This window comes from Cariama cristata, unplaced genomic scaffold (assembly GCF_000690535.1).
Source record: "Cariama cristata isolate BGI_N322 unplaced genomic scaffold, ASM69053v1 scaffold6199, whole genome shotgun sequence".
NCBI lineage: Eukaryota > Metazoa > Chordata > Aves > Cariamiformes > Cariamidae > Cariama > Cariama cristata.
The window spans coordinates 1-24,917 of NW_009633955.1; the positions used below are offsets into that span (position 1 = coordinate 1).

The 24,917-nt window shown below is 43.7% G+C and overlaps 1 protein-coding gene across 1 annotated transcript; it reads left to right on the forward strand.

The window, feature by feature from the left end:
• The first annotated feature begins 5,255 nt into the window (after nucleotides 1–5,255).
• KCNK12 (potassium channel, subfamily K, member 12) lies at nucleotides 5,256–6,188 on the forward strand. The gene has a single exon (XM_009706967.1). It carries the CDS (start codon nucleotides 5,256–5,258, stop codon nucleotides 6,186–6,188), a length of 933 nt encoding a protein of 310 aa, XP_009705269.1.
• The last annotated feature ends 18,729 nt before the right edge of the window (nucleotides 6,189–24,917 follow it).

Below are 24,917 nucleotides of genomic sequence, written 5' to 3' on the forward strand. Positions count from 1 at the left end.
ACTGTTCTTACCTCAACCCATGAGTTTTCATACCGTTACCCTTCAGATTCTCTCCCCCATCCCATGGGACGGGGAGTGAGCGAGCGGCTGGGCAGGTTAAACCTCAACACATGGTTGCCAGTTTAATCGCTTTTTTTTTTTCAAGGAAACTCAGATTATTTTAGGCCAACAATTCTATTAACTCTTTTTAAAAACAGTGTACTCTAAAGAGGAATGAAAATGTGACCATGACCTTTTTAGGCTGTGGTTTAAGTCAGAGCCAGCAGAGAAACGCTGAGGGTGATCGATTCTGGTGTTCACTGATGTTATGTGTAGCAGTGCTTTGGATAACCAATAACCTGATCACAGTTGTGTGTAAACAGAATAAAATTAGTACTGTGGAAAGCCTTTAATAATTGCCTGCAGCTCCTTGAAACTCCTTAATGTTCAATTAATCATCTCCTGTCTGTGTTCTGCCGGCATGGCTTCTTTTGAGTTGCAGTTGTCTCAAACACCTGACTAATATTTCACTGGTGGAGATGCAACAAAGAACAGTGGAGACCTGGATGTTTTTTTAATTATGCTCATCAAGTTTATCGTGGTGCTCCTTCAGGTCACAGAATAGACTGGGCATCTTTTGCCACAGTCTATAGTGGATTGGGTGCAGGCACGTTGTCAGGTACTGAGCAGGAGTCAGGAGAAAAAAAAAAAGACCTGATTTAGCCCACCCTGATTCACAAAGCAAATTTGCAGGACCTCTGACCACCTATTTATTGTAGGCATTGGGGAGAACAAGTCCATGTTAAAAGAATATTATTAGTTACAAAAAAGTTAGGAAATGCCAGAAGCAGCCTGCTTATTCAACTAGAAGTGGTATATATGTTACCAAGGATGGATGGATGGATGGATAGACAGATAGGTAGATAGATTATGGGACTCAGTCCTTGGTTGCATAGTCATTCAGTATTTTCTCCATGTGATATCTGCTCCAGTACATGGGTCACCAAGGACTGCAAGCTTGTGTACGATACAGGTTAGACCAGCCCTAAAAACTGCAGTGGTATCTCATGTCTTCAGACTTAGCATGGGTCTGAAAGTGTCTTAATGGACACAGTGCCGGACAGACCGCTACCATTCAGGAACTCGGTTTCCAGACAGTAAAGTAAGATCAAATGTGATTGTACAGCAACATTGATATTAAAGGCTTTGGCAATGGAAAAGCTCTCAAAAAATTTACTGTTGGAGCCCAATGGTGGGTATTTGAATAAAGTGGGCTGACAAAAATGTTAAAGGGAAAGTAACTTTTTCATTTGTAGTCTGAAAATACAAAGCCCAGTGGAAGAAGTGCCTCGTAGTATTCTCACTCCTTGGGTAAAAGCACTGGATGCAGCAGAAGGTTTCCATCCGCGGCGGTTTTGTCGGCTCTGAGCTGTGACCCTGTATCCAAGGCAACTGTTTCCGGATATTGGGCGATAAGGAGCTATAGAATAATTGAGAGGTAGTTGTGAAATATGCAGGTAGGACTCTATCGGGGCAATAATGATGAAATGCTACCGGGTGGAAAAGGGGTAGAAGGGAGCAGCAGAACCCAAATATGGAATTTTAATCTCAAAATTCAGAATATGATGTTTTGTTCCTTGATACAGTATATATGTTAGTCAGTAAAGACCAACCAAGACCGTGGAAAGCCATGAACTAAAGCAAGTGTGAGACAGACATGAAACAAAATTGGTTGCTCTTAGTTTATCTATCTGTGTTCTGTAACCCCCATCTCTCGGGGACTGGTCCTGTAAGAGCTTAGTCTTTATATTGCAAAAAGTTCTTTCCCTCCGGAAGCAGCATTCTGGTTATAGGTTTTTTGTTGATGTTTGAAAAATCATTTGTCTAAAAAGTTATATTTGTCAATTTTGGTTTCTTTTGATTCCTTTAAATAAAACTGCATTATTAAGAGGTGATGAAGGTGATGCTACTCTCGTGATCAAGTGCTGTTACACTCAGATTTCAAATGATTGCTCGCTTGTGCTGACTTAGGGACACACGATGCCATGGTAAAGGCTGGAAGACTTTCTTGTGTTCAGTTTTCGAAGTGACCCAAACTTTCATCCATCTGTGGTTAAATATAACTTTACTGGAAAAATGTCACCCCTTTTTTCTGAAAATACAGTAGGACATGGTAATTGCCAAACCAATTGGCCTGAGAGAAGAGCTCACAGGGTTGAAAGCTCCTATTCTTTTTTGTTTTCTGACACCAACCATCTCTTTTGCCCAAAAGAAAATGGGTTAAAGGAAAGAAAGCAAGAGCAACAAGAAGCTTATCACAAGGCATATAAGTCTTCGCAAGTTTGCGCAGTGGCACTACCTCTTGCATCCGTCACCAGCTTACGTAAATTAAAAATCCAGATGAGCAGAATAGTAACCACAAAACCTATTATGCAAGTCAGGATGAGGGACTCATTAATTGCCAACGCTTACTAATGAGAGGCTGCTGAAGGATAAGTGTTATCAGAGAGTTTTTATCAACTCATCTCTATGAATTCTGTTTGTTTGGGGAGAAGAAGTATCAAACAGCTGGAATCAGTACTGCCGTAGAGCTTGTACCTGAAGCGGTGGGACAGAGTGGGGCAGAATTAGAAGGAGGGAGGTTGAAATATTGTGTCTGAGCCACACAAAATTGACCTGTACAGTATGTGTCAGGGCCGTGAAAAATGCAAAGCACCGTTGTCCTTCTTTCCTTGTACTATCTCAGAAGCACAGGCAATTCTGGGTGAATTCATTTTACCCAGCCTTGAGCAGGGGCTGAGCTCCGAGGTGTTGTACAGGACATACCAGGACCAGGACCAACCCCTCGTGGTCCAGGTGGTACCGAAGGGACAAAGACGGCCAGCGAAGGAAGACCCTGTATGAAGAGTACATGAGTGCACATGAATTTACTGTGTTTGCCTGGTCTTACTTTTTGCCTGTTTTATGTATTTCTTAGCACTTTCGTTGCCGTGATGGAGCCTTTCACCTTGCATAGCTACATAGTGAATTTTGGTAAAATTATGCTTCAGAAGTCTCACTTAAACTGCATTAAAACCACAAGACTTCACTACCTCTCATGAATGATCGCCAGAAAACACTAAAAAGCTTCAGCACTTTTACAACACAATCCAAACTGTCACTATCTCTTTTTTTTTTTTTTAATTAATAAATGTGTCTAGCCATATGTGTGACAATAAACCCATTTATTTTGATGGTGGCGTTCACATGCTTGCTGTGAAACACATGTTTAAATGCTTTGTTGACAAGGCATGGGCGAACAGATGCCTTCTCCGTAACGAGCTGGCCAGATATCCCTAGCTGGCAACCGCAACAGGCTCCCTGGCTTCTTCTGAGGACCAGGCACTACTGGATATTCATCATCAAAAGAGAAGGCTCCCGCGAGCAGCCAGCCCAACCCAGTAACAGCTTCACCCCACAGAGGAGGAGGAACTGGGAAGAGCTTCCCGTTCACCCCTGTTAAGCCTGGGACCCCAAGGCAGGCTTTGTAAGATCTGCTCAAATGTAGTCATTTAACATGACAGAATGGAGAGACCCTGGGTCCAGAAAACACAATCTAATGACCTCTTTGGTAATTTTTTATTTTCTGATAATACTCTGCAAGTTTTTCACTGTCTTTTACAGAAAAGATTGTTTCTACTGTCAAGATACTGATGCTGCAGTATAGTCCGAATTGCTGGCATACAGGTGTTTCCAAGCATGCCAAATCTGTTGTGAAAGTAGGACCACCTCTTTCTTCATGCACCTTCGTGTCATTGAAAAGATTTTTCCAAGTTTACTTGTCACGAGCATTTACGTTCTGTTATCAACAAATGTGAAATTCTGTATCAATGAAGTATGAAGGTAGCACAAATAAATTACCCAGAAAAATACAGCCATTACCAAAATTAATCAATAAATTTCAAGCAGCAATCTCAACTCATTATACATAGGAAGTATTTTCCTGTTGCTGTTTCGAGGTGTGTCATGATAATAAACTGGATTTAATGATTTCATTACACTTTATGCTAAAAGTAGCTTGTTTTTCTTTGCAACCTTTCACTGAAATGGTGCGATGTTGATGTTTACCTCCCTGAATTTGTTTCTTGCTCAGCATTTTCGTTGTACAATAAGGTAAAGAAATTTCAGGATGTGGATTTTTGACAAACCATTCATTCAAATTATATGTGGTTATTTATTCATGGGACTTGAGCAGTCATCTCAATCCCATCAGTACACTTTTTGACTGAACCACTGAGCATTTTTACAGGGAAAAATAAGCAGAACAAGGGCAATACCTACAGAACTGAGTTTCAGAAGAATCTTCCTGAGATATGTGAAACATATGTAGTTCTTTTTCATAAAATAACCGGTATCAGCAAATAACATAGAGCAAACTTACTGTATTTATTTGCATGCAAATTTAAGATCACTTTTGCTGTTATTTAGGCATCTATAGCTCCAGGGCATTACTGCTTATATAAAACGATGTGTATGAGTAATATCAAAAGACAATCCTTGTAAAGAAGACATGAATTAATAGTGCTGCTGGATCTTTCCAGAGTTTGTATACTCTCAATTTTTCTGTTTAACTGTGCAGCGGTGTTTTTCCCTGCCGTCATTATCCATCTGCACGATCCTAGTGCTCCCAGTCTGCCAGGCAGCTCTGCGGTGTGGGTATCTTGCCAATGAGTTTTAAAATGGGGCCATGGCTTTTCCTTCCTTCTATGATTATATTAAGTGGGCTAGGGGCCGTTGGGGTTTGGTCAAGACTTTAGAGGGCTGTTATTTTTAAAACAATATTTGATCTTTGGGAGGTGGGGTTTTTTTTCTGTTATACAACATGAAACTTCCTTCTCAGTGGCAGTGGTATTATCAGCCCTCAATAACAGTAGTGTTACGCTGGGTTACAGCTTGCCAACAAAGAGCTTACACTTTCCATCGGGCCAGGCTGGCTCACGTGCGTGGGAGTGGGGAAATGGCCTCTTCACCTCGTCTCATCTTGAGGTGGTTTGGGCTCAGGAATGCTTCCCGCCTGCATTTACAGAGTGATGTTAATAGCATCTTTCATCTCTGCGAGGATATTTTGCTCTCTATCAAGTTTTGGCCATCTCATTGGATTTTCTGGTGCCTTCTTCATTCTTTACAAAACTCAGTTTCGTGTTGGCCTAAGCTGACTTAGAGGTAGCACTCCTTTTGTCCAGTGGGATGGGACCTGTGTTAAGTTACACACATCCTGAGCTTATGCGTGAAAAACCATGTCATTAATGTTACTCATTTATCTCCACACCTTAGGTTTCGGGATGACCACACCAGCAACCGTGGCTGGAAAAGTATTCCTCATCGTTTATGGCCTTTTTGGGTGTGCTGGGACTATCCTTTTCTTCAACCTCTTCTTGGAGCGCATTATCTCTCTCCTGGCGTTTATCATGAAGGCGTGCCATGAGAGACAGCTGCGAAGAAGTGGTCTCCTACCTCCCAATTTCCGAAGGGGGCCAGCTATGCCAGGGGTGGGCAGCCTTGTGGGGTGGAAGCCGTCCGTTTACCACGTGATGCTGATTCTGGGAATTTTTGCTATTACCCTTTCCTGCTGTGCCTCCGCTATGTACACAGCGGTGGAAGGATGGAACTACGTTGACTCCTTGTACTATTGCTTTGTCACCTTCAGCACCATCGGCTTTGGAGATTTGGTAAGCAGCCAAAACGCTGCATACCAAAATCAGGGATTATACAGATTTGGAAACTTCATATTTATATTAATGGGGGTATGTTGCATATACTCTCTTTTTAATGTCATCTCAATCGTAATCAAGCAAGTTTTGAACTGGGTGTTGAAAAAATTCGAATGCAGATGTTGCCCAAAGTGCCATAAATCAAGTGCCCGCCTCGGACGGCGCAATGCCATCACCCCAGGAGCCCGCCTGCGTCGACATAACATCTCAATGGACACTGATGGACAGTACGACAGTGACACCGAGGGGAGGAGGCTCTCTGGCGAGATGATCTCCATGAGGGAGCTGACGGCATCGAATAAAGTCTCCCTGGCCATTTTGCAAAAGCAGTTGTCCGAGACGGCCAACGGCTACCCAAGAAACGTTTGTGTCAATACGAGACAAAATGGTTTCTCCGCAGGGGTGGGTGCTCTAGCCATCATGAACAACCGCTTGGCAGAAACAAGTGATTCTAGGTAGAATTTTTGAAATGCCTTTTGTTTCTTTAATAAAAATAAAATGGTGATTAGGGTGGAATTATTACTGTAAACTAGTGGAAAGTTTTAAATTCAGAGACAGTCTTGCTGTTCATTGGGCGTTCAGCATTTTAGTTTCTGGGGGTTTTATAAGTCTTCTCTAATATGCAGTAACACCTTTACCCTAATGTTATCATTTTCCCCAAAGTGTTTTTTTTGGAAGAGGCTTGGATGTCTTTGATGCAGAATCTGATGCAATTATAGAAGAATGGTGTGCATGGTTACGATGGTGTCAAAACCCAACATGTTCTTCTTCAGAACATAGACTGAACCCTAACTCTGGATTAAAATGCATAAAATGGGCAAGTTTGGCTCCAGATTCAAACTTGGGGTTGATAAGGTTTGGCTGAACCAGTATCTCACCATTTGTTGAAGTCTGGATCTGGCCCTGAACTTGGTACTCGATGCTCTTCAGCAATTCCTCCTAGCCGGCCTGTATATAACATACACGTAGGTGGCTGCAGTTACACCAGCTTTAGGGTGACTTCACTTGGAGAATCCTGCTGACTTCAATGGTAGAGGATCAAATGGGCTGAATTCCCCTGACTGTAAATGTTGGGTTTTAACCAGTCTTGTCTGTAACACTACCTGCTACCTAACTCCTAAAAGTCAGGGGACTGTCAAGAACCGTGTTACAACGTGCAAAACTATTCCTACCTGCTGAATTACTGAAAACAGGCGATTGTTAACTTTGGTACTGACTTCATTTAATGCAAGAGAAGCCAGTACGCACGTCTGGTGTCAAATGTTTGCATCACCACTGAAATGCTTATTTCATTACGTTTACATGAAAATAAGTAGCTAAAATGAATGTAGGCTCTCTCTTGTCCTATTGGCATCTTTTATTTCTGCAATATTGTTGCAGAGATTCATGCAAATGATTTCTTCGCAGCTCTCTGGGGACCCCAATCCTGTGCTTGTTTCCTCCAAATCTGATTGTGAAGGTTATACAGGAGAGCATCGCTTTGGAGCTCCCCCAGAAGCTGACTCCCCCCAAAATGTTGGTATTAAGTCATAAAATGGCCTAAGGCTGTTGCTACTGTCTGAAGTCATATTTAACTTGGGCTAGCCCAAACCGCTGGAGAACCAGAAGCATCTTCAAGGAAACCTGGTCAAAGTGTCTAGTTTAGCATGACAAATGGGTGCATAGGAATTCCTGCAGATCTCTTTCAGAAATATGTGCAAAGCTCTGGATCATTTCTCTAAATTCTCTGTACTGTGCCACTCCTTTAATGCTGTGAAGGTAATAAAAAGGCTTCTGCTGATTCCAGCAAGAAATTTAACTTCAGCTTGAAGTCTGAGAAGCCACAATGGTCAGCTCTTGAAAACAGCTTGGGTAATTATAGCCAAGATCACAAGTGAGAACTAGCTTGATCGCTGAATAAATTGAAAAAGCTGATGAAAACAAACTAGGAATATTAGAAATGTTTGAAAATGTTTCCATGAAGTTTCATATAGATATTTTACTCTGTTGTTTATGTACCTTACTTTGTTGTGCATGGGTCTGGGGTATCCACTGGTTTGCTATCCTTTAAATTTATAGTAGTGCAAAACATTTTGGAATTTAACCTCAGAAAACTAACTTTTAATTTGAGGTTTTGCACACTTGAGCCCGCCAGCTGAAGTATGACAGTGATTGCATCTTTTGCCTGAAAGAGGAGGAACCAGAGCAGCAGATAAACCGTCACACCTGGATCTGTATCACCCTATAAACGTAGTTACAGCTTTTATCAAGATGCGTTCGGCCAGAAGCACTCGATGATGTTTGTGTTCTGTATCTACCTGATACGGACTGATATTTAAGAGTACGTGGTATGGCAGAGACCGCATTCAAGAAGCGTTCATCTGGTGGCAGAGGGACCGTGTGTCCGTGTGCCTGCCTGTCTGTGCACTCCATCTCAGATGCTACGTTTGAGCGGCCCTCTGAAGAAGCAGGCAGAGGCCAAAGTGTTTGATGATCCTCGTTTGCAGCCCACTGAGGAATAAATTTAAGCAGGATGTGTAGGGGTAGGTGGTGGTCTGGGAAAGACTCAAAGACCAACTGCAAAGACCCAGTTCAGGAAGGCAACTTCCAGAGCTGCAGGGACTATTTTTGGAAACAAGACAGGCAGGGAACCAAAAGAATAAAAAAATGTTCTTCTCCCTCAGGATTACCCTCAGGGGTAAATCTCTTTAATTATAATGATTTATGTGTTTGTTTTTTAAGAGTGTCTATGGGGCACTGAGGTCTTTTTTGCAGCTAGACCTCTCTTGGGTTTGTATCTTGGTATGTTTGCCGTCACGGGAACTATTACTCATTAGAATGGATCCCGCTGCGTGGAGTGCTACATAACTTGAGGCAGACGGGCTCTGTCCCAAAGGTCTTAAGAGTTTGAATAGATAGGATCCCAAGCCACAGCAGAATCACTTAGGTTTATCATTTTACTCATAAAAACATGTTCAAATGCATTAATGTTCTGTGAGCTCAAGAACTATATGATAACAAATTTGCAAATTAAAGGGTCTTATTTTTTCAGTAAGTTGTTTTTAAAGGATAAATATTATAACTATGATTAGGGACTTATTCTAATGTTTGTAAATTGTTTTCAAACTACCTTTTCCTGCCTGGGAAATACGGTGAAGGAATATGAAACTATACAGACCTCCTCTGCTATTTCTGTACTTTTTCCAAGTTCAGTCAAAGGCGGGCACAGAGATTTAAATGTTTCCAAGTCTTTTTGGTACCGTTGCTCACAGTGGTACGATTGCAGGACCCTTTGCAGTTCGTATTGACTTCAGGGGGAGCTGGATTGGCTCCTAGAGCTGGGTTCCCCAAGGGAGTTGGGCATCTGATGGCTACTCTCTGCACTTGGGTCTAATGTTTCTTTACTCCCAAGAGACTTGATAAACTCCATCCTGCTTCTCCTTTGCCTCAGAGGCGTATAAAGAAAGCACATGCCCAGATTTCTACCAGTGCCTCCATTTCTTGCAGCACACGTATCCCCAGAAGCTGATGCAACACAACCACAGAGACACCCGCCCCCAGCTCCTATCTAAGCCCCATAAAAAGCCCCAACCCCACCTGGCTCAGCAAGGCCAGTTTATGAGAGGGTTCAGCACATGGTTACTGAACTGGGTCTTACTGGGGAGCATCTGACAAGGGTTGGCCTGACAGTGCCCTCATATTCAGTAACTGAAGTATTTTTCAAGGATGCATGAAAACCAAGCTCCAAATCTTTCCTCTTCTGCCAGCTAGCACTGCCTGGGCACCCATTAGCCATGTGCATGAGTATGTGGGCCAAGAGGCTATAGGAGATGTGAGATCAGTCTTTCCTAGTCCTTCCTGCTCTTTCTTTAGCTTTGTTTTTATGGTAAGTTCTCTTTAAACTTCCAGACTTGGGACCTGACTCCTCTCTTTCATTGTGCATGGTCCAACTCAGGATTCCCCAGGGCAGCCTGCTCCTTTTGTGAATTAAACCCTAAACATGCACCAGTTGCACCAAGTGCAATTCCTCCTGGGATTTCATTTTTCACAGACAAAGCAGATACCTGCAATACCTGGACACAGGCTGAAGCACAAGAAATCAGAAAGAAACAGAAGGGCCAGAGTGGGACAGTGAAAGCACACCGCACTAGATTGCATTTTCTTTTCAGGTAACTTGGGGGTTGTGTTACATTCTTGAAATGGCTTTTTTTTTTTTTCCCCAGATTTTATTTTTGCGCAGCCTTGAAAGAATACGATTAACTTAGGCTTTAAAAGTTCATCTTCCTTGATACAACCCCCTCGGCACCACCCTGCAGAACGGCAGCAGTGACGCCCAGATGGCACAGACCCAGCCATCCCCGTTGCCTGCTGAGCAACGCTACAGGCAGCACAGACGGGAGTGCAGCCACCCCCCCCATGCCCCATATCGGTCTTCTGCTCTCTGAGCCCCAGAAGAGCATTCAGGAGCAGCAGAAGGCTACAGGACTTGGGATTGACTTCTCTGTGAGCCAACCCCGAGTGAGAGCCGTGATTGCACAGGTGTGAGCTGCTCCAACCTCCGGAGCGAAGGGAGGAGATACTGTGTTCACCTGGCCCGTGTGCTGATGGGAATTAAAATTTAAGTGAAAATTAATAAGGAGTAATGACCAAATTCAAGCGATGGCTTCTCTTTCCCCGGGATCTCAGGGCAGAATGGTTACAAGGAACAGTTTCTTGTGAACTCTGTGGTGTTTGGCAAGTCACTACATTTACTTCTTGGGTTTTGTCTTCCATGTGTATGTCTCAGACAAAGTTTGGAGTCACACTGAGATGTCATCTGAGTTTCTGGTTTCTTCCCATCTGCAAACACACTTCTTATTTTGTGGGGGAAAAAAAAAATCAGATCGCTTTTTATTTCCTTGCAATGCAAAGAATGTCCTTCGGACAATAGAGAGCTTCAGAGAAGTCATCTCATTGACCTCAGTCGCAGGTGGAAGGTTCTGAAGGACGAGGCTGTAGTTTGCCCGTCTCCCTGCGAAAGAAGCATTGCAGAAGTAACTCCCATTACTGCTAGCAAGCCGTACAAAGGTACTTCAGGCAGTGGTTGGGGCCATGCAGCAGTAGGCACAACTAAAAATAGAAAGAAGCAGCTCTGTTATAAAGGATATTTGTGCCTCCTTGACACGTATACGCTCATTGATAACCCAATTGCCAGCTCTAATGGCACCAAAAATTACTGGTGGAAGACGGGAGAGGTGTAAGAGTCACAGTAAAGCTGTCGGTGACCGCCCGGTGGCATGCGGGCGTTACCCAGCGATGCACTGCGACGCTGCCTGTCACTGTCCCAGCACGGCGTCAGCCCTGGCCCTCAGTCTCTTCTCCTCCCCAGCTTTCTGCAGGTGAAAAATTTGGGGATACTACAAGCATTTACCAGTATTTCAGTCATGTCTTGACTTCCTACTGAAAGGAGGAGTTTAGCAGCAGTGGAGGCCATATAGCCAGGCATGCAGGCTTGGTATAAACCTGATATTGCCCATGTGGGATGAATTTATAATTATATGGGAATTGGCTGTAGCAATGAGAGCTACACTTTTTGTGTTTTTCCAACCTTTAACTTGAAAAATATTCCACAACTAATTATTACAATGAATGTTCAGCGTTAATCTAAACAAAATCATACTTTGCTGATGTTAGCGAATCTATGGGTCTGGCTTCTGCTCTAATTGGATTACTAATGTGCCTTTTCAAACCAACACACATTTTCAATGTCATGTTTAAATAATACAATAAATGTTATGTTACATAATAAATTCAATTAGGGCATATTAATACTTGACTCACACAAAATAACTAATGAAGTGTGCATTGCACACTGTACAACCAAAATGCAATTTCTTTTTTTGTGAATACGTCGATATTTGAGCTCATATTCTGCTTTTGTGAGTGCTCATGCTAGGAAAACAGAAGCATCACGTTGTGGAAAATGCAGGAAGGTACGGCCAATTCCACTGAGATTTGACGCACAGGATATGTTTATTAGTGTACGTACAGTAAGTGGTTCTTTATGCATTATAAATACGGTGTGTAGCAATGGCACAGAGGAAGCACGACTTCAGTTTACCTGGCCACAGTCCAAATGCAGCTACCAATAAAGACATATGCCTTTTTTCTTACTCTTTTTGTTTATTAAACAGGTAACATCCACCCTTTAATTAGAATATGCCTTTAAACCACACACACACACACACACACACAAAAAAAAAAAAAAAAAACAAAACCCAACCACACACAAAAGAGGCAACTGCCTGAAATATTGTATAGCCAAAAAGAGGTCTAGGATAAAAATCCAAACTTTCAACTCTCAGGCACCAAAATGGTGTTGTTTTTTGCTTTGAAGTGGGGCTGTGAACCTGCAGCCTTCCTGGCTATTGTGTTTAGTCCTTCCTTGGGAAAGGAAAAGGACAGTACATATGGATACAACTACAGCAGAGTACCCAGTAGTTTGGCAATTTAGCATGAGGGGGATAAAAAAAGCTTTTCTCAAGGTACAGCAAGTGTAGTGTTATCAAGGAATGCAAAGTGCAGGGAAGGGGAGAGGCTCAGATGTGATTTCGAGCAAATCCAGCAGAAAACCAGAGACTTGCTTTGCTCTCCACACACACATGGGTTATGCCCCATCACAAACCAGAGAGATTCCGTCACAGCCCCAAGTAGCGCTCATTGCATCACAGGCTCAGCTCTCTCATCCAGAATATGGAGAGAAGTATTCTGTGAGGCACTGAGGGATTGCACGCTTACGCTCATCATCGGCACTTTATTCCAGAGGTGAACGCCATCAAGAGCTGATTTTGGGAAGACGATCACCCAACCTACCACTGGAAAAGCAGCCCCACTGATCCTTTAGTGATGCACAGTATTTTGGGTGTATCACAGGAGCAGATTCCCATGCCTCCAGTCCCCCAGTCTCAGGGCCATGTCATACCCCGTTGTGTCCCAGCCAGCTCCCAAGCCTGGACCCAGCACGGGGGTGTAGGTGGATTTGAAATTGTGTAACATTATCATCCCAACTGCTTTCAGGATTAGGCCCTTCGGCAGGTGATGATGCTTTCTCAGACTCTGAGAAATACAAAGATGTTCCTATAATCCTTTTGTACTTTGCAGACTGGAAGAGTACTTTTTAAAGCCAGTGAGTCAATGCAAAATTAATGCTCGTATATATAATAATATACGAGAGATGTAAAAAAAATCACACTTCTGACAAAGTGATATTCAAACACCATGTATTTTCTCAGTGGCTATCATTTCCTAATTTTTGTATTAGTGAATCCGTTTTATTCCCTGCAATTAAAATTATGTCCAGAAAATATTTGCTTATAGTAACATCCATGGGCTGTACAGGCAGTGCAAGAATTCAGTTCCAATTTTACTGCAAAACCTCGGTATCCGAAAGCACAACATCTGAAAAATGGGTTTGGGTTTCATTTGTGTGTGTGTGTGTGCGTGTGTAGACATTGTTTATTTACACAAAGAAAAAAATGTCATCATTCTAGATATACAAACACACACATTTTTAGGTCACTGGAATACTACATTGTCGTATACTCTCTGCAAAAATATTAGTTCCAAATTTCAAGCCAATCTAAAGTACTTGAATTATAATGTATCTGCTCAAAAGTATTCCTGTTTATTTTAGTTCTTTTTAAAGGGGCACTGTTTGATAGATATCTTTGACTGAGCTGGCATTATTATCTCCTATTACAAACATCACGAATTTTGCTTCTGCAGTTAATTCCACTGGTTTGGGTATTTGCTTACATCTATATTTCACTAAGTGTGAATTATAAAAGGAATGACCAGTTCTGTGCTGGTTTCTTGTTGCTATCACTTTCCCATTTGCATTGATTGCAAACAGCTGAAATAGGAACACCAGCAAATTATCCAGCAAATGTTCCCAGACACACCAAAAATAGACACTTTGCTGAATATTTGTCTTCAAAAAATTGTTTTGTAAAATCTAACTTATGAGTATAAATTACATGTCATGGTTGGAATTAGCAGACTGAATATTTTTCCTACCAACAAAAATCTTTGACATGAACTCAGTGAAAGATGTTAAAGATCCAGTTTTATGTAAAAAGACCTTCCTATTTTATTTGCCCATTTTGTCCAATTTGTTTAAAGAATGTCAGAAGGATGTAAAGCCCATTCGGAAAAAATGCCCTATGCTGTAAATTCACTCCTATGAATAGGGCTTCTAAAGGGATTAAAACTGAGACTACCTGATTGCTGCAAACACCATTGCATGTACAAATCTTCCAAACATGAATATTTTTACCTGTTTGGCAATTGCAAACCAAGGGCATGCTATTGTAATCCTAATTCAGGCAAAGAAACGTAAATAATAGAGCTCCACTCGCTACTAACCACTTTTATTAGAAAGCCCACCGGTGCACAGCTACAGCGTCAAGGATGACTTACTGACTCTCGATGCACAAAGACGTTAGTTTGTAGGTTGGCTTGGGGGCTGGGAGTTTACACCGAGGTGGTTAAAGAGCTTGCCTGGGTGATACTGGGCAATTCCCTTCGCTGTATCTCAGGACACGGTTTGCCATCACCCCAGCCCCGTGCAGCTCCTAAGGACGGTCCCTGGCCTTGGGCATCGTACAAGCCTGCCCGTGCCCTTGGATCAGGGCTAGCAACTGTGCTATTTGAATTGTCAAGATATAAAAACATAGAGAAAGGCAAAAGAAAGAAAAAGAAAAAAAAGACTGACATTAAGTTGAGGCACACTTGAGAAGCACAGCGAAGTGCCATAGCCTGTGCTAGACTGTTTCTGGCCACCTTTGAACCCCTGATTGTTCAAAAAAACTGGAGCATTTGGGACCCGGGTGCAGTTATCGACTCATTTTACATTCAGCCTCTGCACTGGCAAAGCAGTAACGCTGTGATCCTACTTTCCTCATAAAATGGAGGGGGAGATTTGTTTAGGCTTTCTGTATGATGGCAGCATATCTAAATATTACCAGATGAATCAATTACCAAGTCTGGTTATGTTTGCTAAGAGATCTTTATCAGTAAAAAAGGGGAAAATGGTCTTGCCATCCTACAAGTACAGTGAAGCAAGAAAAGAAGTTGTGCTCTGAACAGAAAGTAAGGTGCTAAAAATATACAATTGGGCCCTAAAGCTCAGGCACGTGACACAAAATTACCATAGCTTTCATTTCTAATGCTCAATGCACCTGCATCTCGCGGGAAAGCCTTGGTTTCTGACAGCGCTGGGGTAGTCAAGGCTTACATTGTCTTCATCTGTATGGAAGCAAAATGTATCTGAGGACATGCCTTGGTCTGAATAGCACTCAGGGATGGAGTTGCCTCCATCCCCAAATTTAAGCATGCCCACAATCCAGAGACCTTGAATACTGGTCCAGTTCCCAGCAGAAAATGGATCTGCTTGGGGGTGTCTGTGGTTTTTGGAGAGGAGCTGAATGTCACGGCAACCTGCAGCTGCCTCCTCCGGCCAAGCCACCCGCAACGTGGGATTCATCCCACCGGCAGCCCTTGGTCTGCAGCAGTGAAGGTACTGCCAGGAAAGCGGTGCAAATCATCAGCAATGTGGTCATATCCCTGCCTTCTTAATGGCCTAAAAACATCAGAAAATATAGAGATCGTTTTCTATTTTAATGATCAAAAGGGTGTTGCCCATTATTCACAGCCTACACACAAGATGTTATGATTTTCAATTTTCCTGCACCGATCATTCAATCCATTTGACAGTTGATCTTCAAGTGGTCATGGTTTTTCAAAAAAAAAAAAAAAAAGGGAAAAAAAATCCAAACAAACTAAAAAAACTCCACCCAATATCAACATGTCAGAAAAGCAAAATAATTCTAAATGAGACCGCAATGATCTCCATGCAAAAGCTGTGAGCAGAGCTGCTTCTGTCCGTAGCAGCCAGCTGCTTCCCCAGTGGTGGGAGAAGTTTGGGTTCAGGAGAGCATCAGCTGGATGTTTGGGGTGCTGGGCATTGCCCTGGAAACAGCTGCAGCACCAAAAATGGCACTTTCCAAACAAGTTTCTGCAGCTGTTTCTACACCATTAGGGACATTTCTCATCACCAGTAATGAAATCAGAGGATGGCAGCAAGTCTTACCGAGCGCTGGACAGAAAAAAATGTCATTTCCTTGGCCAGAAACAGCTGCGGCAGGTCCCAGCGCCTGGCATCACTCAACATGCTCCCAAAGAGCTGAACAAACACCGAAATAAACCAAAAGAGCTGTTCGGGTCTAGGAAGCAAATGCTGCTTTTGCCTGAATCTGGAGTAACTTAGTTGAATTGCAGGTAGTTAAACAGTCTAATTAAATAGACGCAATGACTTTTAAATGCCTGCTAGAAGTCAAAAGGAGCTGCATGTGTTTTTCCAGCACCATCTCAGTTGTGTTTACCAAGTCAAGAGGTGAAAAGAAGAAGCATAAGTTGCTGTAAATTGTTGATTAGAAAACATAGATTTTTATTCTCTTTCAGATGATCCTTCCTAGCAAAACATTAAACTGGAATAAATTTCAAGATTGAAATCTATTTAAACGAGTGGCATTTTTAAAAATTAACAGGAACTTTCCCTCCAACACATACCATAATTGTGAGTGCTTTTAAGAAATTGGTCCCATTTTTGATGTCAGCTCAGGATTTTTCCACTATAAGATCTTTGAATGAAGAGGACTAAAAGCCATATACAAAGCCAATTAAATACAGATAACATTTCTACTGGTATGTTATATACAGTTTGTGAACCAAAAAAAAATGGATATTTTGGGCTTGGCACCCCTTCATTCACAGAAGCGTGGTTATAGACCCAGGAGGCAGAGCCGGCTGATGCGCAGGCGCATTGCAACACGGTGCAGAGGCGTTGGTGGAGGAGGTGTAGAGCTGGTAGTTAATGAGACCGTGGAAGAACCCGCTGATGGTATTCGGGGAACACTCCTGTGTGGTTTTCATGCTGTGATACAGGACTGAGTATGAATTCTGTACATCTGAGAGGATGTCTAGTTCCAGGTGACGTTTGGATTGTTGCAATTAAGCTATTACAAAGGCTTTTGAAATAAACAGGAGAAAAAAATATTACCTGGGATGTGTATGCAAGTACTTTTCTTTTCTGAGCATGGGGAGAAGGAGGCGAGGCAGAAGCACCTCCTGGCCGAGAGATCTCTGAAATATACGGCTTGGAGACCACAGAGCTGTCAGGGGAGACCCCACAACCCCCCAGGTGCTGACTAAACTGTGTGTGGTCGGGCAGAGCTGGGGAGGATAACAACTGTGTGACATGCTTCTAATATACGTGAGGGTCATCTATTGCAGTTTGGAGCTGACTAAGCCTTTGCTTTATGGTAAAATAGAGAGCAGATGGAAACTGTTTGCTCTGTAAACGGTTATAAGGAACTCCCTATATATCCCCTCTCCCCAGCTTCCATTCAAATCAATAGGGTCCATCTGTCCAAGGTATTAAGATAAATCCTGGACATTTTCGTATTGACTAGAAAGGCGCTTAAAAAAAAATCAATCACACTGCAAACAGAAATATCACTGCATCAAACATGGAGGCTGCTAATCTTGCTAGATAACATGAACCCAAAGTGCAAACCTTTCTGGTTTATAAGCCCAGCCAAGCCCCTATTGCTGTCCCCATCTCGTTAGCTAATTAAAAGAAGGCCCAGCGAGAGCCGGTGCTGGGTGCGTGCTCTGGCTGGCACCCGCTGCTGCAGTGTCCCAGGCAGACACACAACCTGCGAGGGCTGGTTTGACAGCCCCTGCTTGCCAAAACACACACAAATTATTTTCCTGGCAGAAAGGGTAAGGGCTGAAGAGTTGCACCCACCAAAAGTTATGCTGGGCCAGGCAGCGAAGGGGAGAGGGAAGCTCTTGGCTGTTCAGCACGATTGCGCTGATGCTAGGTGTCCTCAAGATGCTGGCACTGGGAGTACCAATTCCCCTGGGAGGGGGAATTTTTTTTATTTGGGGGTCTCCCATGCTTCAAAGAAGTTAAGATTTTCAGAATATTTCAGTTTCTTCAGAATTCATAAATCCATAAAGTTCTCCATCACAGAGTATGGGAGGAAAACCCTACTAATCCGATACTCATATTTACGGAAAATACCTTTTTGTTTTTAAATAACAATTACACTTTCTATGCCACTCCATTGTGATGCTACTGTTCTGGTACCTTCCTGGTTTGCAAATATGTCCCTTTCTGGGGAACCACCAGCTACCTCAGCTCATTTCCTAATGGGGGAAAAAAAAAAAAGATACTTAGCTCTGGTCTCTAAGTCTCCAAGAAGGCAGCAAAGCAAATGAGAGGAAGAGAAAACTCACCTGGATGGGCAGCACTGGCAGCTCCCACAACTGCTCCCGAGATATCTCAAGTGGCTCGTCCTGATGTAGGCAAAAGGCCACTCTGAAAGCATCCATCCCTGGTGTGTCTCAGGAGGTGGGAGAAGACAACCAGCTTGCTGGGAGCCGACTGCCCTTCTTTCTGCTGCTGGTGGAAAGCTCACCCGTGCTGCCCTCTGCTCAGACCCTCGGTGACCCCCCTAAGAGCAGACACAGGGCTGCCCGTACCCGGCCAAGGCATGCATCTGCCTCCAGCCCCCCAAACCCTTTCCAGAGGCAGGAGGATAAAAACAACCCTTAATGCAATTTATTGCAGCAGGATCCAGCCCTCACATAAGGGCTGCATTTATATTTACATTTCCATTATGTTACACTACAAGGCATTTACATTACAGGGATGATGGGGCCACCTCAAGCTCTCAGATGTGTTGCTGGGATCTTATTGCACATGCGTACCGGTACCAGCTCAGCGTTCGGGCTGTCCACTGGCATGTCACCGCTCTGCCGTGCTGGCTTCCCTCCTTTCCAGCATCCCCCGCAACAGGCACATGTGCATTTTTCACACCCCCATCCTGCTCCCAGCTCACTGAGACGCGGCAGAAGACGTGGCCTTAATTTCAAAAGAAGCGAGAACGCTGGATAAAACCCTGCACAAGGGCTGATACGTACATGATGAGGCAGTTGCAGATGATTCATTAGACCTTGTGCAGTGTGATTTGGGGTTTAATGACGTACTGCCTTTTTCAGTGGTTCCAGCCACCGAGCTGCACACTTCATTGGATTAAGATGACTGCTGTTGCATTTTCCTGGGTTTGACTTTCATTCTCCTTCCACTGCCAGTGGGTATCTGATCACACACCAAGAAACACGCCGTCACCTCCTTTGCAAGTCTATACCCTATCCAGAAAGTGCATTTTGTGCAACTGTTACATTTATATAGGAAGATTACATAAAGGTTAAAATCGGACTCACCCTAGTCATGAAATCAGTCATTTTGGCAGAAATGAGGCTATTTAAATGAGCAAGTCAAAAAGTTTCACCTGAAATACCCTTGCAATGTGCTGTAGAAGTCATTAAAGCCCTCACCATGCTCCCTGTTTGTCTCTTTGCTTCTATCCAGTTTAATTGGTTTCTTACCCCATTTATTCTTCTGCCTGCTTCCAGGTCTCCTGTTTCCTTCCCACTGCTTTATTCTCCCAAACTAATTCAAAAGCAGAGTGTGAACTTGTGACCTGCTGAAATCAGTGACAAACCTCCGCGGCTGAGCTGATCGCCACACCGGCTCTAAAAATAAATCACGCCCGCGCGTTAGCACTAAACCTCCCTGTTCCCCTCCGCTCCCCAAGCGATTCCTTCAAAGGACAAAATACCGTCACTGGGGGTAATTAAAAACAGTTCATATCCTGTTAGGATTACAGGTTTAAAAATGTGAGTGCCAGGGAAACAAGGCGTTTACAGTTTTCGTAGGAAACAAACTCCCACAAGAAACATATAACTTAATTTTGCTGTCAGATGTTCCCACAGACTCCTCTTGAAAGTCAGCTGAAGCTGTACATATGTGCCTGAAATCAGTTTTTTTTAAAAAAAGTTAGATTTATATTTAGTTTGTCACCCTCCAGTCATTCAAAACGGTTCATGTGGGAAGTTTTTAATGCTGTGATGAAACCCTTTATTTTGGAATGTATTGACATTTGAGTGTCTCTAACCACAGGTATGCCGCTGCATTGACTCGGAGGCTGCCGGTTCTCCTGCAGCCCATGAGACCTTGCACAGACAGAAGGTCCCTTTCCAGGAGAGCCACTCTCTGCTGTATCCCCAAATGGCCAGGGAACATGAGAGAGACCCTATAACAAAGATATTAGGTAGTACCAAATTCGAGAAGAGTTGACCACAAGTCTCATGTCCCCAGAGTTACAAACTGCTTTCCTTCATAGTGTTATTCTGTTTTAATCATAAACTAAGCGAGCAGAACCTGAAGCAAGACATTTGCGTGCCCCGGGAGAGATGTGCTTGCGGGGTAATCTTATGCTCTATGCAATCTTCTGCGTGAAAACTTCTGATTGCTTCTAACACAACACATCATGTTGATACCAAGAGAGACGGCTTCCTCAGTGATTCAGCCCCGGAGCAATGGCAAATGATTGGAGATACTTTCTTTCTGGGCATGTTTGCAGAAATAGGAAGGGCAGCCCCCTTCCCTCACTCCCATAGCTGCAGGTACTACAGGTGGATAAGTGTTGTGCAAAGTTTTATGTCCATCGCCACCTAAAAGTCAATCACTTCACAAAATACTGCATGCATGGCTCTCTTGGCCAAGAAAACAATTCTGACCTTCTTACACTCCTGATAAACTAGAGAAAGGAATAACAAAATACCCAGTGGAGTGGTTCTAATGCATCTGTAACTGATGTGCTTGGGTTTGCTCTGATAAGAGCAGCCATCTAATTGCATCTCTTTGCTTTTGGTACGGTTTGATCTCCTATCACGTATTACACCGAGGGCAGAGATGTGCACTCGAGGCACTTGGATATTGATAGACCAGTAAAAGCATACCAGTCCCGCTGGCACACAAGTTCTGTGCTGTCCCTCAGATCTGTCTGCTACCAGAGATAAGTCCTCCACCCTTGCTGAGCCGTCGACCGGTGGCCACCCCTGCCCTTTCCTGGGGAAACTGTATGGGACAAGTGACTCCAAGTCTCTGCTCGTTCAGTAGGAAATATGTGGGAATTTGATAGGAAGCGTCTTTCAAATGAGGGATTTCCGCTAACCTGTGATGTCCAGGAAAGGAAAACTGTTTAGCCTAACACGCTACAGCGGCTTAATGACATGACAAAATAAGTGATGAATTTAATGGAGGGACCAAACCCAGGATGACTCCTCTGGGGTGACGTGAAGGGGTCACTTTGCTCTATCCACGCGCTTTGGGCTCTCCCCAGCTCACTCCCACCTGGTCAAGCAGGGTCTGAAGTCCTCTCCTGCACGCCTAGCCAGAGATGCGTCCATGCCAGGAGCTGCAACCATCCGTGTCTCACTACATCAACTGGACTGGCAATGCAAAACCAAACCAATTCATCTGAATTATATAGGGAGAGAAACGCTCACTCCTGATATCTCTGCAAATCAGGTAGAACCCATCAGCAATTAGAAACGAACAAGCCAATATTAGATGACATTGTTCATACCCATATAATGATGCTGAATCTTTGCTCTTGGTTCTTCATGACTGCAAGTAAAATCTTGATTTGTACCAATATTTATTTTTATCTTTCATCTTCCAAAATGTAGGTATAATTAAGGGACCTCTCATGAGCATCAGCTGTGCTATTACAGAAGAAATGAAATATTCCTATGCAGATCTAATAGATGATGGTAAATGTTAGCATATCCTTGAGATTTGTGAAATCGTTTAAGCAGAAATTATTTTATATTAAAAATGGGTTATAGGCAGTTACAGGCTGTATCCAGAGCTCTTTAGAGAAAAAAAATGAACCATCAAGAATAATTTTTTACTGACTGTTTCCATATGAAGTGCAATCACCTTTTTTCTAACTGCTCAGAGCATTACCAATAACGAGGAGCCTGTGGATGAATTAGATATTCCGTCTTTGCTCCCTTCTGTCGCCGGTACTTCTACCGCTCGTGATTTCCAAGCATCTCATGACCAGCCATAAGCTTATCCTCAAGCGTCTGAATGAGAAGCTTTTGGCATCCTCATTTCATATACATTACTCAATGATCTTAAAAGTCTTTTCCAACCTAAAGGATTCTATGATTCTATATGCAGAAACTCAGATACTGGAGAATCAAGGACTTGTCCATCATGACATGGGAGACCTGTGCAGGAATTAACAGCAGATCCTTGAGCCCCAGACCAGTGTCGTAGGCAGCACTTTTTTCTATGTGGTTTCTCCTGAAGATGATGAGGATGAGAGTCCCAGCCCTACAAATCTTGAGCACCTTGGCTCCAACATAAACAGAGAGTATTTGACATTTTCTGAATTTTTCACCAAACCCTTGGACACACAAAGTTGGTAAAAGCCGACAATCAGGCCACAGCACTGAAAACTTGAGAGTATTATTAAAGGTAAATAAAAGAGCTGAAAGGAGATGTTGCCGTGTATGAAGCTGACGGGGTATCGGAATTATGAAGCAGGAGTCAGAAAGCAGCTCAGCGGGATTTTAACAAAACATCCGTTTATCAACGTAGTCTAAAAAAAGCATAGCTCTAGGTTTTGAAACTGCCAGTGAAGAGACAGCTGCATGTCTCAGCAATTTTAAAAGCTATCCTAAGAATGACTTTATTTTTGCTTTGTACCTAAGCATCGAAAAGTCAATGAACTAACTTTTTAGAAGTTTTTTATGGTATCACCTCCCAACCTGAATTCATTTTGATCTACGCTCCTTTGCTGTAGAAATATTACTTCAAAAGTGCACATGGAAACAATGGTGAGGGATCATTCACTCTTTTTTTGGCTGGTTTCACCTACAAAAGAGCAGAGACAACAGAGAAATCTGGGGCAACAGACACTGCTGCAAGTCCCCAGAAATATCATAACCACTTTCCTGCTACAGCACATCAGTTTATTTTCCAAAGCAAGTGGAAAAATCACCAGTGCAAAATTTTGCCTTGTGTCACGGGTGCTTTTGCTTGCTTTTGCGCAGAGATGCTGAAGACAGGTGCAGCCAGAAAACACTGTCAGAGAGGGCTCACACGCACTCCGTGCACCTCCACAGCAGAAAATACGGCTTAACACAGGCAGAGGTAACAGCCAACCGAGCGGTGGGATAACACACGCTCGCTGTGCATCGCAATGCACAAGGTGGGATGCCCAAAGCATCCCTGGGCATCGTACACACGTCAGTGTAGCTCCTGATATTTAGACCCCCTTAAGCCAAATGTGGGAAGACGCAGGTGCCTCGGGGGGATTTGGGGGCTCTCCAGGGTCCCTCTCGGCATGTCTTTCTCCCAGGGCTGCTCCTGCACCATCTCTCCCCTTCCTGCCCCTCACCTTGATCAGACCTGCAGGCCACCTCAAGACTCAAAAGCCTGAGCAGAGGAAGAGGTGTCACCACAACGCCCAGGTCTCCCTCACAAAAGCAGGGTCCTGAGCATCTGCAGCACCTGCAGCGCCACAGGGCCCTGAGTATGGCTCTCGGGGCTGAGAAGCCCAAGTGCTTTGCAGATCAGCCACAGCACCATCACCAGCCCTGGGGCAGCATCCAGAGCATCGCCAGCAGCCATCCCATTTGCAAGCAGAAGATGGTTTGGCACTGGTGCCCAAAGAAGTGCTCCTGGATGCCCTTCAAGCAAATAAATACGTAACAACTCCAGCAGAGGAGACTCGGGAGCCTTTTTTTTTTTTTTTTAAGAACATAATTTGATTAAAGGGTTTTAAAGAAATTGTCTTTGCCCGACAAGAGGCAAGGAGGGCTGGTGCATTGGCAAGACCCTGGTGTTCAGGGTGACCCCGCTGCTCGCAGCAGCTCTTTGCCCGTCAGCCCTGCGGCTCCACAGCAGGCACCGTCCCAACATCTCCCACTGTTGATGAAAATCTGGTACCAGGACATGGGAGGGTCTCCACAACCTGCTGGGAGGGGAACAACCTCCACAAAGCAAATCATTCCAAGCCACTGCTGGTACCCACAGCTGCCCAGGGCCAGGGGGAAGGTTTCCCAGTACTGGAGCTGAATTTGATACGCCCAAGGCAGCACCGGTAACATATAGTCAGGAGAGGGTGCGTCCACTGCATCAGTCAGTGCTGTAAGTCATCTTCATTCTAAAGTCTTTTAAAACTCCAGAAACTGCAGCTGGGTGTTATTAGCACCAGCCCTCTACCCTCCAGTATCTTTCTAGTACCCCAGTAATGTTTAATAGGCCACGTCTGCAGCTCTGGGAGTCTGGGAGCTACCAGTCAGCATCATCCTTCAGAGAGCTTGTCTCCACCTGGTTCAGTGCCTTCTTGTGTGGGCAGGAAATTTGTTGTGAACGTTATTAAAGTGCCTGCAAGGAGGATGCTGAGGACATGAGGAGAGACTCAGTATGCAATAATCACCTTTTGAGTGGTTCGGTGTTTAATTCAAACCACAAAGGTTTTCTCCACTGCAGTTAAACAGCACAGTCTGCGGAGCTGCCCCAGGGAGAGCGAAGTGACAGGTCCCCACGTCGATTTTCTTCCCCCACTGCTCAACAAATTTAGTCATTCAAATCCTAACATATTATTGATGGGCAACTTCTGTCTGGTAAGTACAAAGAGAGAGAGAGGGGCTGAGTGAGGGGGTGAAGGTGGCACTCAAACTCTTTTGTTTAAGGTGCTGTCACCCACAGCAGTGACTGGTCCTGCTTTGGGGGGATGCGAAGAGCCCGTCTCCTTTCAGGACATCAACAAGGATGCCTGTTTGGATTCGTATACTTTCCCGCTATGAATTGGATAAAGACCAACATCTTCCTAAACAGTTTTTCCAGCAACAATTTTTTGCCACTCAGTCTATTTTAAAAGGGGAACTGCTGACTTTTGGGGTACACCAAAGGTGAAAATTGTTATTTCTGTTATGCCAATTTCTGGCTCGTCTCTCTGAAACCGCTACAAGCAGAGCCAGGTTTAGCCCAGCCAAGCTCACGCTCTGCCATAGCGGCTCACACCCTTATTCATCATGACCTGTCTGCTCCCGTGTACATTTTTAACATAGCCTGACAGGAGAGTGCAGAACGGTGGGAAAAAAGATTATTTTCAGAAAGCTGTCCCTAGAAACATGAATTTATTACTTTTTTTATCTATACTTTAATTTTTATATATTTTAAATATATACTAATTTTTCCAAGTCTTTCCTAACTCTCGGTCAAGAGTGTCA